This window comes from Carassius carassius, chromosome 9 (assembly GCF_963082965.1).
Source record: "Carassius carassius chromosome 9, fCarCar2.1, whole genome shotgun sequence".
Lineage (NCBI taxonomy): Eukaryota > Metazoa > Chordata > Actinopteri > Cypriniformes > Cyprinidae > Carassius > Carassius carassius.
In genome coordinates this window covers 6496271-6509581 of record NC_081763.1, presented here as the reverse complement: position 1 = coordinate 6509581, position 13311 = coordinate 6496271, and the positions used below count along the sequence as shown (strand labels likewise).

Below are 13311 nucleotides of genomic sequence, written 5' to 3'. Positions count from 1 at the left end.
TTTTTTACATCAGAATTTTGCTTTTTTAAAACGGGAGTAACCACAGCAGTTTTAAGTGCTGCTGGCACCTCCCCAGTTGACAAAGAGTCATTTATTATAGCAAGAACTGAGGGACATAAAGGACCAAAACAGGATTTAAACAGGCTACCAGGCATGGGATCAAGTATGCAAGTGGTAGCTTTCATACTAGAAACCTGGTTGCAGAGCATCTCAGGTTGTAATAAGGTAAATTTGGATAAAGGAATGCCAGAGAACCTAGGAGTATTAACTGTAAGATCGGCAGACTGCAAGGAATGTATATTTGTGCGAATATTGTAAATTTTTTGACTGAAAGATTTGAGAAACTCATTACACAGCCCATCAGATAAAGTCAGAGAACTGACACTATCTGCTTTAAGCAGACTGTTAATTGTATGAAAGAGCTTCCTGGGATTGCTTTGATTATTATCAATAATGTTTGAGAAATAGGCAGATCTTGCAGTTTCAATGGCTACTCTGTAGTTTGACAAGCAATCTTTCCAGGCCTGGTGGAACACATTTAAACCAGAGTGCCGCCATTTTCACTCTAATTTCCGACACACAGCCTTCTGTATACGCAAGTCACCATTATACCAGGGGGCTGACTGTGCAAATGAAACATTACGTGTTTTTATGGGTGCAAAGATGTCCAAGTTGGCTGTAAGGACATTATTGAATGCTGAAATTTTATCCTCAAGAGGAGCAGAAGACATGCCAACTAAAGAAGAGACAATCGAGTTTGCAAAGGTAGCATGATCAATTGATTGCCATTTACGGAAAGAAATAGTTCGTGAAGTCTCTCTACTAGACTGAAATGTCTCAATATTAAAAAAGACAGCTAGATGATCAGAAAGTCCAGCATCCACAACAGAGAGATTAGAAAGAAATGAGTCATTTGCAATAATTAAATCTAACGTGTGTCCTTTACAGTGAGTAAAGGGGGACATTTACAAACTGAGAAAAATTAAAACAGTCCAAGAGTGATAGAAAATCCTTGGCCAAGAGACAGGCTTTCTGATCTACATGCAAGTTAAAATCACCCAGAATCAAAATTCTCTTAAATCTGACGGACAATATAAAAAGAAGATCAGCAAACTCAGACAGAAAGTCCTTATTCAGTTTAGGAGGTCGATAGATAGTGACCATGGCAGAATGGAGAGCAGAGTGAGTATCAGACACATTTAAAACAAGACATTTAAAAGGAGGAACGGACACAGGGTGAATCTTGTATTGCAGTTTGTAAAGAACTATAATACCACCACCTCTACCTGTAGTTCGTGAAACGTCAATGAGTCCAAACCCGCTGGAGTCAGCTGATTAAAAAGAAAACCATCGTCCTGTTTGTGCCATGTTTCCGTGATGAAAAACAAGTTCAGCTTCTTGTCCATGATAAAATCCGCCAGCAACAGAGCTTTGTTGTTTACAGAGCGCGCATTCAGTAACGCGGCTTTTAAAGGGCTTGTAGATGCAGCATCACAGAAATGCCGCTCATACGGCAGAGCAGAAAGGTTAGTAAGATCAACCCCGGAGGAAGGCAGTCTTGTAATCCTTCGTCGGCAGTTCAAAACTGGGATGGAGGATGAAGAGGAAGAGATGTAGCTTCGTCCTGTGCTCCGATGAATATACCGCTTGGGCCGCAGTAATCCAGCCCTGTAACAGCAGTCATAGGTGTCCCCCGACAGATAGTAATTCCGCTTCAGGGATAAGAGCTGGCAAGAGGTGTACTGTAAGGCCATGTTCATTAAAGCCTCGTCAGCACCAGCTCCCAATAAGCCTATCTGTGAGTCCACAGAGCCGATAGAAAGCAACCAGGCCAACATCAAGAAAAACAATTTCCCGGCAAACATGGAGAAAGCACGCTGCGTCTCAACGGAGAGAGAGGAGCGGCAGCCAGAACGCGCCAGCGTACCCTGCTCACCCGTCCCACATGAAATATGGAGATCCCTGTATTAAAAATTACAATGTAAAAACTTTTACGCTTTGTTTTTCAAGGAAATGAAAACTTTAATTTTGCTTTCAATGTTTCAGCTTAAAAAAAACTATTTTGGTGTAGGGGTGGGGGATATTGCAAAAATATATCACGATTTGTTTTCAGGAATGATTTTTTTTGTCATGTTGGTATAACTATTTTGCAAGTTGTCTGCGCAGTACAGCCAAAATTATTTCCATATTTTAAAAACAAAGCTTTACAAAGTAACAAAAAAAAAAAGGCAGATATTTTGGCCAAAGTAGGTGAAGATAAAAATCTTTGTAATTTTACATTTGTTATAAAAAATAAGAACAAAGATACACATTACAAATGCACATAAAATACATATGTAATATAAATAGTGTTCCTGTAGCTCAACTGGTAGAGCATTGTGCTATCAAGTGCAAGGTTGTGGGTTCGATTCCCCGGGAACATATGGTAGGTAAAAATTGATAGCCTGAATGCACTGTAAGTCACTTTGGAAAAAAGCGTCTGCTAAATGCATAAAATACAAATGAAACAAACGGTGCTTTATTTTTCTGGTAGGGTAGGTGTATTTCACAGGAGTTCACTGTATAAATTATGCATCGATTCTTATTAAAAACAACTGTATTAAAGGTTTTCAGTCAAAAGCAGTTTTTATTTTATTTAATTTTCATATAGCTAATTTCGGTGCATCACTAGAGAATGTGGAGCTCTTGGCACTAAACAATGAATATATAAATGGCTTATTGTTAGTGCAGTGCCTGTCAACATACAGTAGACTATCAATAATTAAAACTAAATAACAGTGATGGAATGCAAGATAACGTCCTGTGTGAGCGACCCCAACAAGTGCTGATATATAGCAAATGTTAAGTAGGATAATAGATATTTAACAATTTTCTAAATACAGTTTCTCTCTTTGTACTTTTTAACACAAAGCATATGCTGACTCCATGTATGCTAGCATATTTTTATCTATTTATTGTTTTCTTTTCCCTGTATCAAAACCTATAATTCTACATACTATATGAACTAACAGTGAACACCTTCCTCTATGTATTTAAGGTCATGTGTTTCCAAGACAATGCAGGGACCTTGGTTACAAGCAGCTAAAAGACTACCATTTGAGAACTCTAGTCTAGGGGTGTTCATAAGCAAGCATGACTGGCAAGATGAGCCTGGTCACAAATAAAGGCATTTCCCTCGGAGACATTCAATGGTTCCAGTTCTGAACGATGGTAAATACATGGAGTTTGAGAAGAAGCACTTCATTTGAGGCTTCTTAGTGCTGCTTAACTGAAGCACTCTGAAGCTTAGACATCCATTTTTACCATTATTAGTACAAATTATTAAGGCTGGGCGGTGTAAAGGTAGATTACTTAATGCTGCTATGTGTGTTTTTATTGTCTATTTTACAATGGCTTCTAGTGATCAAAATTGTCACAAACTATGTTTTATTTCAAATGAAAAGAAAAAAAACTGTATAAGATGAAGTACCTTTCATTTGCAAAAGTAGTCATTAAGACATTGTTATTAAATATATGAATTTATATTGAAAATAACTAATGTGATATATCCTGTTAGCATGATATAAAAATACTTGTCTTGTGATATACTGGACATACCGCCCATACCCACTCGTTGTAATAATTAATTTTATTATTAAAATAATACAAATTTTTAACTGCTCATCATTATATCTCTAGTGTTTTACTCCGTCTCAGGCTTCAGAGTGCTGGGATCACAGACACTGAGAGACCTCACTCACTGCACACATGCAATAGGAACCATCTGAGCGCTTTCACTGCTGTGACCGGTAGCAAATAGAGTTAACCATCATACTTGGGAGCTCTATGCCTGGGAACGGAGCTTGTTGTTTGCCTATCACCAATAAATAAACATCACGTTAAACAAAAATCCACACACAAATGATAAAACGTACAGACAAGAAACCAGGACTTCAACAATCCTTATTAAACCTTGCCCAAATATACTATAAAAGCTTTCAAATGAACTGTTCTTAAACTTTTCTATTGAATTTAGTGCTTTGAAATTTTTTTTAAGGACTGTCAAAGTCCATATAAAAACATAAATGTACACAGAGCCACTTGAAGTGAACTTCTCTCAGGCATTGTTAATATACAAAGGCCACACACACATCACACTGGACCTGCTCAGATATTAATATGCTAAATATCAGTTTCTTTATGATCTTAATTCCCTTCTACACTGATGCAACTGTTTTTGCAAGGAAATACATAAGTGAGAATCTTGAAATCTAGAACGATTAGCACATGAAACTGTAAAAATAATAACGGTGTCTCAAAACCTAGACGACTGACGTATCTATTTCACTTACTGGTGTCGATCTAAACACACCAGAACTGAACTTCGTTATGGAATATAATACTTGTAACAGGAAATAACATGTTCTGTTGTGAGTTTGTGCAGTTCTTAAGTGTTGGTCCATAAACGCACATGCTTCAGACAGATCTATCTTTAAAGAATTGTTTTTAAATCTCAAGACCACAAAGTGTCAAGTGCTGCTGATTGTTTGAAATGAAGTACTGAAGCAAGGTTCTGCCCTCCTCTAACCTTTCTGACCACTAAGTAAAGCCAAACTAAGACCCCATTTTGACATATTTGTGTGGAGCTATTACTCATAAATGTACCAGTATCGTGCAATTAATGAGTTGATCATTCCTGTCACTTGAGTATTTGTTTTGTTCCTTAGGTTTGGAACTGAACAGAGGAGCTCATTTCAGTAGGTTTTGAGATAAAGTCTTTGCAAACATCTAGAGACAGTGATAAATGAATGGGAGAAGCTATCCTGAACTCCTCAATCTCTGGAATCAGTCATTTTGTGGGCTGAACGCTGCAGTCGACTCGTTGTATGAACTCAGCTAAAACTTACAAAAACATGTCCAGGTCACAGTTCACCCAAAATCAGATCACTGTAATGCAATACAGTCAAATATTACTATAACACTATGTTTCTACTTATTCAAAGGCAATACAACAAATACTACCATTAGTTACAAATGATTCACAATTTAATGACATACTGCTTTTTTTATTACAATAATGAAAGTGAGATTTGTTTTTCCATTTTGCTGAAAAAACGTCAATGTAAACAAAGAAAAATCTCAAGTGTGCCACAAATATTAATCTTAATTTTCTTTGTGAAAAATACCATTATCTACTATTGCTTTCTTTTGATTTCTGGGGTGAAATACAATCAGGACATATTTTTGGCAGGATTTGTGTTGTTGGGGTCTTTCTGCTCTCGTTTGTGTTTATGACCTGGGTGTGTTTGGAGCTGTTGGGGCGTGCAGAAACAGCCCACAGATCCACAGTGTGCTGGCTCTTACATGGCAGCTCCAGTCCAGGGTGACCAATGGTGTTGCGGACACACGGAGGAGAATGCCGCCCATCTGCCATGTCTGACTCCGAACACTGAGCTTCCCCATGCATGACGGCCAGGCCAAGACGCAGACGCTCTGCATACGACTGAGCCCTGGACAGACAACGAACAGCAAGAGAGGGAAGACAAACAGAGACGCTCCTTATGATGCTCTTGGCTGTTTTTGTAGATGAGTGGCTTGTTATGGAGTCCTGAAGACTTTAAGATCACTCAAAAATGAACATTTCGTCTTTTCCCCCCCACTTTCAAGACATTCTCTGCAAGAATTTCTTTTTCCTAATAAACACAGATAAAGACATTTTGAGGAGCCAAACAGCTACTGGAAGTTTTTCTTCCAAGGTTATTGTTAAATCATTTGTTAAGCATTAGTTAATTATACACACCTTTTTTATTTGAAAAATATTATCTTTTACTCACATTTTTAAGGTAGCAGGTGAACCTTTGTTTCTAGGTTTAACCAACTCTAAGTGTGCGATCAACTGTTTGGTTACCAACATTCTTCAAAATATCACTTTTTTGTTGCCGTGCATGTTTTCTTTATTCTTTTTGGCTGATTTAATAATGCTTTCGGCTACAAATGCTGTGCTCTCATCTCTCTTTAACACATTTCCCTATGCTCCACATTCAGATTTCCCCTTAAAATCATAAAATGTACATTTAAGATTCCTTCTGGCACAATTCCAGAAGCTGTTACCGTTTTGCAGCAGATGGAGACTTGGCAACAATTATAGCATTTCTATAATCAGGAATCTAGGCGAAGCAGAAATGAGAAGAACAGAAAATTATATTATTAGTTAATTTCTTTTCCCCATTATATATATCAGAAGTGAAGTTAATGGCATTAAATGCTGCCCACCTCCTCCTGAATGTACTGCAGCAGGAATGGAGAAGCCCGCAGGTTGTCCACGGGGAACGTAAAGAAGCCTTGGATCTCTTTCTGGTGCAGGTCCATGGTGATTATATGAGTCAGACCTGGTGAACATGGAAAACTGTTAAAAGCTGCTTAAATGACACTCTGGATTGTAATGATAAAGCCTAACACATGTCAAATGTCAATGTCAAATTTATTTATATAGCACCATTTATCCCAACCGAGGTTGTCCAATGTGCTGCACATATTGTAATAGACAATTGCACAAAACAAATAAGCAATAAAAACATCATAATAAAACAAACATTTCAATACCACTTCCTCACTTAGAATATGCTAATTCAAAAAGATGCGTTTTTAGCATAGTTTTAAAAACAGATAAGGATGATACAGAGCGAATACACAGAGGTAAAGCATTCCATAATCTGGGGGCAGGTACTGAAAAAGCCCGGTCGCCTCTGCACCTCAGCTTTGACTTTGGGATACATAGCAGCTTCTGGTTAGATGACCGGAGAGAAAGAACAGGACGATACTCAGTAAGTAGTTCCGAAAGATACGGAGGGGCCAGACCATTTAATGATTTAAACACCAAAAGAATAAGTTTGAAATGTACTCGATAACGCACGGGCAACCAGTGCAAAGAACGTAAAACTGGTGTAACATGCTCCCGTTTTTTAGTCCTGGTTAAGAGTCTAGCTGCTGCATTTTGAACTATTTGTAACCGGGATAAAGCTGACTGGCTAATCCCAAAATATAGTGAGTTACAGTAATCCAGTCTCGTCGTAATGAAAGCATGGATCAATTGTTCAAAGTTTTTACTCGTCAAAATGGGTTTAACTTTAGCTAGTAGTCTAAGCTGAAAGAAACATGATCTAACCACAGTATTGATGTGTTTGTCAAATTTCAGCTTATCATCAAAAATAACCCCTAAATTTTTAACCCAAGGTTTTACAGAGGAAGATAACTCACCCAAATTTATTTTTGGTGAACTAACAGAGTCTGAAGGACCGAATACTATTATCTCAGTTTTACTCTCATTAAAATTAAGAAAATTTAAAGACAGCCAGGCTTTTACATCAGTCAAACAAGTCATGAGTGCTTCTAAGCCATTGGAACTCTTTTTTAAGGGCAAATATATTTGAGTGTCATCTGCATAGCAGTGAAATGACAGACCATGCTTCCTAAAAATAGAACCCAATGGTAGCATATACAAAGAAAAAAGAATCGGAGCTAAGATGGAACCCTGAGGTACACCACATGCTAAAGGAGCTGACTCAGATGAGTGTTCACCCATATTAACATTAAAACCTGATTGAAAGACCTCAAATATCTTATTTTCATCTAAAAAAAACTCTGCAATTGTAGAAGCACTGTTTTCTCGAGGATCTTTGTAATAAAAGACAAATTTGAAATTGGTCTATAGTTTTCTAAAACAGTAGGATCTAAATTATGTCTCTTGAGCAAAGGATATACTGTAGCATGTTTTAACGCATCAGGTACAGAACTAGTTTCAAAGCATCGGTTAATCAAAGTCACAAGATATGGACCCACTACATCAAAAACTTGTTTCAGGAAATAAGGAGGCAAGATGTCTACGGTAGAGCCTGACGGCTTAAGCCGGCATACTATTTCTTGGAGATATTCAAAAGAAATAGGTTTGAATTGACTAAACTCTGCACAACAAACAGAGTAGATGGACGGATCAGAATCAGGGTGAGATATCCCCCGTCTAATAGAATTAATCTTTTCAACAAAGAATCTCAAAAAATCCTCACACATTGTTTTTGACACAGCAGGGTGCTTTGATACCGTTGGGTTGACAGCAGTGTTAAAAACAGTAAAAAGAGTTTTGGGCCTATGGAAATTATTATTGATAATGTCTGCAAAATACCTTGATTTTGATTCTTTCAGTGCCTTCTGATAATTAAATAATGAATCTCTTAATAATTCCAGCGAAATCTGGAGCCGGTCCTTTTTCCACTTTCGCTCCGCCCGTCTACAGAGCTGCCTCGAGGCGCGAACGTTATCGTCAATCCAGGGTTCAGATCTAGGTTTGAGTTTTAAAGTCTTTACAGGAGCAATTGAATCCAAGATAATCAAAGAAGTCGAGTTAAATTTAAGTAGGAGCTCATCTGGACTCAGATCACACTGACTTATGTCAACTGTTTGAACAGCATCACAGAAAGCTAATGAAAAGGATAAGCTAGTAGATGGAGTAATTATTCTAGATTTACGGACACATTTAGTAACTTAAGTACAAGTTGATACCCAGGGAACAGAAAACATAACAGTTTTATGGTCAGAAAACCCATTTTCAGTTACTTCAAGCTCGTAAAGTGAAATGCCATAAGAAAGCACAAGGTCAAGAGTATGTCCCGACTGATGAGTCGGGACATTCACATACTGAATGAAATCGAAGGCATTTATCAGATTAGAAAATTCTTTAGATAATGAGTCCGTTGTGCAACACACATGGATGTTGAAATCACCAAGGATTAACAGTTTATCAAATTTGGGTAAAAATTCCCCCAAGAAGTCTGCAAACTCGTTTAAAAAATGTATATTGTGCTTAGGAGGACGGTATATCAAAGCAACCAGTAGTGGACCATTCAGATCAAATGTAAACAACTGCAGTTCAAAACTCTGATAAGCATGAAACATAGTTTGGCTGCAAGAAAATCTGTCTTTAAAAATAGATATCAGTCCTCCACCACGGCCTGTTGTACGTGGTGAATTAAAAAACAAACAGTTTTGTGGCAAAAGATCAGAAAACGGACTTAAGTCCCCATTTGTAAGCCAGCTTTCAGTAATAAATAAAAAATCAAGGTCCCGCGAGGAGAAGAAGTCATTAATAATAACAGTCTTATTTACCACTGATCTGGCATTTAGCAACGCCATCCTTAGACCAGGTAGATTTTCAGTCGACTCCGAATTCCGAATCCGAGAAAAATTTTGAAGATTACTCACACATACTCCAGTGCGGTGAAAACGAGGCGAGCCGTAGGCAGGTAGCGGAGCAGCTTCAGCCATACTCATTGAAGTGTTCTTATTCCATTGATACACTGAGTCCAGAGAGCGCCAGCGAATGGAGAAATCGCCGACCAAACCCTTCACATGGAAACCCAGAAAGGATCGACGCGACTCTAGTTGTTGTTGTTGTTGAGCCAGGAAATGCTTCAACTTAACGGCAAAGCCACCCCGTCTTCCGCGTTTTCTCCTATGCCTCCTCACCGGTAGAGAACACGGCCAGCGGCGCAGGTAGCCAGGTATGGACGTCAGAAACGGAGATGAATGAGATGAGCCGTTTCGTGCTTGATATATCAGATCGTTTGTACTAGTTTGCAAACTTAAAAGAGTTAGTCTGTCATATATCAATATTGAGGAAGCGCATTGTGTTAGATAAAAGATCAAACAGCATAAAACAAACAAACTAAGGACTGGACCAGGCGTCCAACGGCAAGCCACACACAACGGCGCCATCTTGCTTCACTCATAACCATATCAGTGAAATATTAACACATATTAGATACTGTTTATATATTTTTAATTTGGAGCAGTCAACCGGTGTCTGTGATGAATCTATAATAATAAAGACTGACTGTTAGAAGTAGAAACACGCCAGCCATCATCAGAAGCCGTTACCTGCTTTAGCTAACATGGAAGCGAGCAGTTTGCACACGATAGATCCTCTCTTCCTCATCTTACACTGTTTGCTGTAGGGGAAGTACGGGATCACGCCGATGATGTTCTTGGCACAGGAGGTCTTCAGCGCATAGGCCATGATCAGCAGCTCCATGATGGCAGTGTTGACATCTCTGACAGACACAGACAAACAGACTTTAGTGCTTCTGAGCCTGCTGAGAGCTCACGGCACGTATCCGGTGAATATATGGCTTATAAACCTTGAACTCTGACCTGGGAATGGTTTGGATGATGAAGATCGTTTGGCCTCTCACAGACTCTTTGATCTCAACCCTCGTTTCTGTCAGAAAAAAGCAAAAACATCAAAATATCAATGGAAAAGCAATTATTTAGATGACTGTCACCTGATTGGGTCGACCCTAATGAAGAAAATGCTAATTTTCTTCATTAGAAGAAGCAATGACTTTCATACTAAAACTAATTCTTCATTTAAAAAACAAATCAATCTGGGTGGCCATTTAATTATGTTAAGATGAAATTTTATACACTGATATTTCATCTCAAATTAAGTTCTCCTGTGCGTACAAATACAACAAAAAATGCAATTAATAGTGAATGAGACCCGTTGAGTTTTGTGTGATGCATTGAACATTATTGTAATACGAACTGTGCTGACTTTGAGACCGATACACATGAAGTATTTGAAGACAAATCAAATGACTGTAATGAGACATTATTTAGGGTCACTCTAACAACAGAGTATGTGTAAATTAAGTGTATTGATCACCTCTGTTGGACTCCTGGTAAACCACAGATTTCCCCAGCTCAACTCCAAGACGCCTGCGCAGACACAAGCAGACGATCAACACAGACATGACAAACCTTCCTATCATCAAAGTCACTTTGAAGATTGAATGAATGATTGAATTATTGCAGGCTCTGTTTGTAATGAATGCAGACTGCTTTCATAAGCACTCAATCACATACACAGCCCACTGTACGTGAATAGACCAATATTATGTGGAGAAAACATTGTATTTACTTTCCACAGTAAGTAATCCCAAACCCTGGTGCGCATATACTTTATAGATCAACAGCAGCACAGGCCACTGGATCTGATCAGACCTACAGGCCGAGATCCCAGTAACACCGCTGCATATTCATACAACATCAAGATCCGCATCTGAAATCAAGGTCTTTGTGAAATACTGAGCAGCTGGGCTCAGGAGACTTACTCGGTAATCTTCTTAGAGAGTTCAGTGCACGCGGGCGTGGAGTTGGCACAGAAAACGTGGTAACCACTCTTCGCCACGTTCATGATCAGCTGACGTTACCTGACGACCAACGGCAAATCTGAGAGGTTTACGGGTCTAGCGCTTCAGAGCCGCTGTCTTATCTAGCAATGCGAATGATATAATAGCCACTAAAGAGGTACAACGGCTGCTCTGCAGGTTTACTATGGTTTCCAAACAACCAGTCGATTTCTTCTGCGCGAGTTCCGCTGCTGACGACTAACTACTGCGACTAACTACAGCCTCCTGCTGGCCGGAAGAGCACAGCAGCTCGGGGATGTCCTTTTAGTATGTACTCCACTTCTTCACTGCCTGACCATCATCTTAATGTTTATGCAGTTCAGTGTTTTTATTATTTTTTATATCTAAAGCACCTTGTTCAGTAAGTATTTAGATGTTTTTCATATCTGTCACGGTCTAAGCATGATCTGTTTCTGTTGTTCTGATGAAGGAAGCTTGTGTTGGGGAGGATTCAGTGTCTGTTGAGAATCATGTGAATGTGCTACAAAGTGAGTATCAGAAACACATCCAGACATTTCGACGGTCAAAGACCACACGACAGGAACATGCTCCTGGAGAAGCTGAGAAAGCACGGAAGGAATCTCTGAGGAGGATGTACTCAGGAAATACACATACTTCAGGACACCTGCTGGAGTGAGTACATTAAAGAAAAAACTCATCAACTGTAAAATATCTTGTTTCAAATCTTTTCAGGTGATATTTTATTCTTCTGTACCTTTTTAGCCCATCTGTTAAAAATTTAAAGCAATAGTTTTAGAAAACAATGTAAGATTGGTCAGTGTATACAAGAACATGAAATGCATGGTATATTGTGAACCTTATACATTAGCGTCTGATTGTTTCTGCAGTGTATGTAGCTACACCGTCTGAGCCAAAGAGGATGCAACAGAATCTGATGAATCTGAAAAGTGTTTTCTTTTTTTTTTCTCGTTATTATTATTATTATTATTGTTGTTATTATTCTTTTTATTTATTTATTTTATGAAAGGGGGACCCGGCTACACCTTTCCTACCGTACACCTGATGGATACTGACTGTAAAATGTCAATCATAGGAGGAGGGCTCAGTGTGGTGACAGAAGATGGAACAGATGTGTGCCAGTGCACCAGCCTTGATGAAGCCTTCATAACAGCCTTGTGGATGGATTCTGCTTTCAACATTGCATATCCACCACACCTGAGAAAGACACTGACTTTCCTTCAGATGCACATTGTCAACATTAAAAGATGGAGGCAAGCACTGTCAGTAACTTTACTCTGAATGATTTGCCTCTTGTATTAGATCCTCATGTCTTGACATTGCCCAAAGTGCACTCAAAGGACATTGACTCTTTTGAAGTTAATCCAACATGCTGGAGTGGTACATGCACATAAACCAAATAGCTTGCTCTATTCTTTTTTCTATTCTATCTGTTTTCTTTTTATTTATTACATTATTTAAATGCCCTTGCTTCGTGTACTGTGTTAAGCTAACTGAGACTTGTTATAGCTCTTATATGTCATTGCTCTTTTTGTTGTTTTTGATTGCTTCCACTTTGTCCTCATTTGTAAGTCGATTTGAATAAAAGCGTCTGCTAAATGAATATATATGTAAATGTAAATATTAGTATAACCTCTGGTATAGATGAGTGCCAGTCAACTTTTTTCTGATTCCATTCTTTTAGAAACCATGCACAGGAAGCATATGTACTTCTGGTACTCAGTGAAGAGTCATTAGTACAGTTATATTATAATATAATGGAGAAGGGTCTGGCTGCAGACTTGCACTCACAGACACTTGCACTTCTTTTTTTATTGGATATTTTATTCTACTTATTGGTTACTTCTTGTTTGAATCTCTCAACATTTGTTTTTCTCTTGTGTAGGTATGGTTGACTGGAAGTCTGTCAGTCCAGATGTGAGGAGGACACACAGAGTGGAGCTGGAGCTCAGCAGATGTGTGATGCATCTTCACAGCTTTCTATTCAGACAAAGAGTTTGCTGGATTCTGTTCTATGGACTGCTACTACAGAATGAATGAATTAATTAATGAATGAGTGGTTTATCTATCTATCTATCTATCTATCTATCTATCTATCTATCTATCTATC

At 38.5% G+C, this 13311-nt stretch overlaps 1 protein-coding gene across 3 annotated transcripts in view; it reads right to left on the bottom strand.

Moving 5' to 3' along the window:
- The window catches only part of LOC132148808 (phosphoribosyl pyrophosphate synthase-associated protein 1), a 33616-nt gene extending 22183 nt beyond the window's left edge, over positions 1-11433 (bottom strand). For 2 of the 3 annotated variants that reach the window (XM_059557526.1, XM_059557525.1), the window contains exons 1-8: positions 11145-11433; positions 10697-10749; positions 10183-10249; positions 9910-10082; positions 6253-6368; positions 6091-6146; positions 5344-5489; positions 3815-3853 (exon numbers count right to left, since the gene is read on the bottom strand). In XM_059557526.1, the coding sequence (XP_059413509.1) occupies positions 3815-3853; positions 5344-5489; positions 6091-6146; positions 6253-6368; positions 9910-10082; positions 10183-10249; positions 10697-10749; positions 11145-11227 (733 nt within the window). In that variant the 5' untranslated portion in view covers positions 11228-11433. The remainder of the gene's footprint in view (positions 1-3814; positions 3854-5343; positions 5490-6090; positions 6147-6252; positions 6369-9909; positions 10083-10182; positions 10250-10696; positions 10750-11144) is intronic. The other variant, XM_059557527.1, reaches the window with a different exon arrangement.
- Between the last annotated feature and the right edge of the window lie 1878 nt (positions 11434-13311).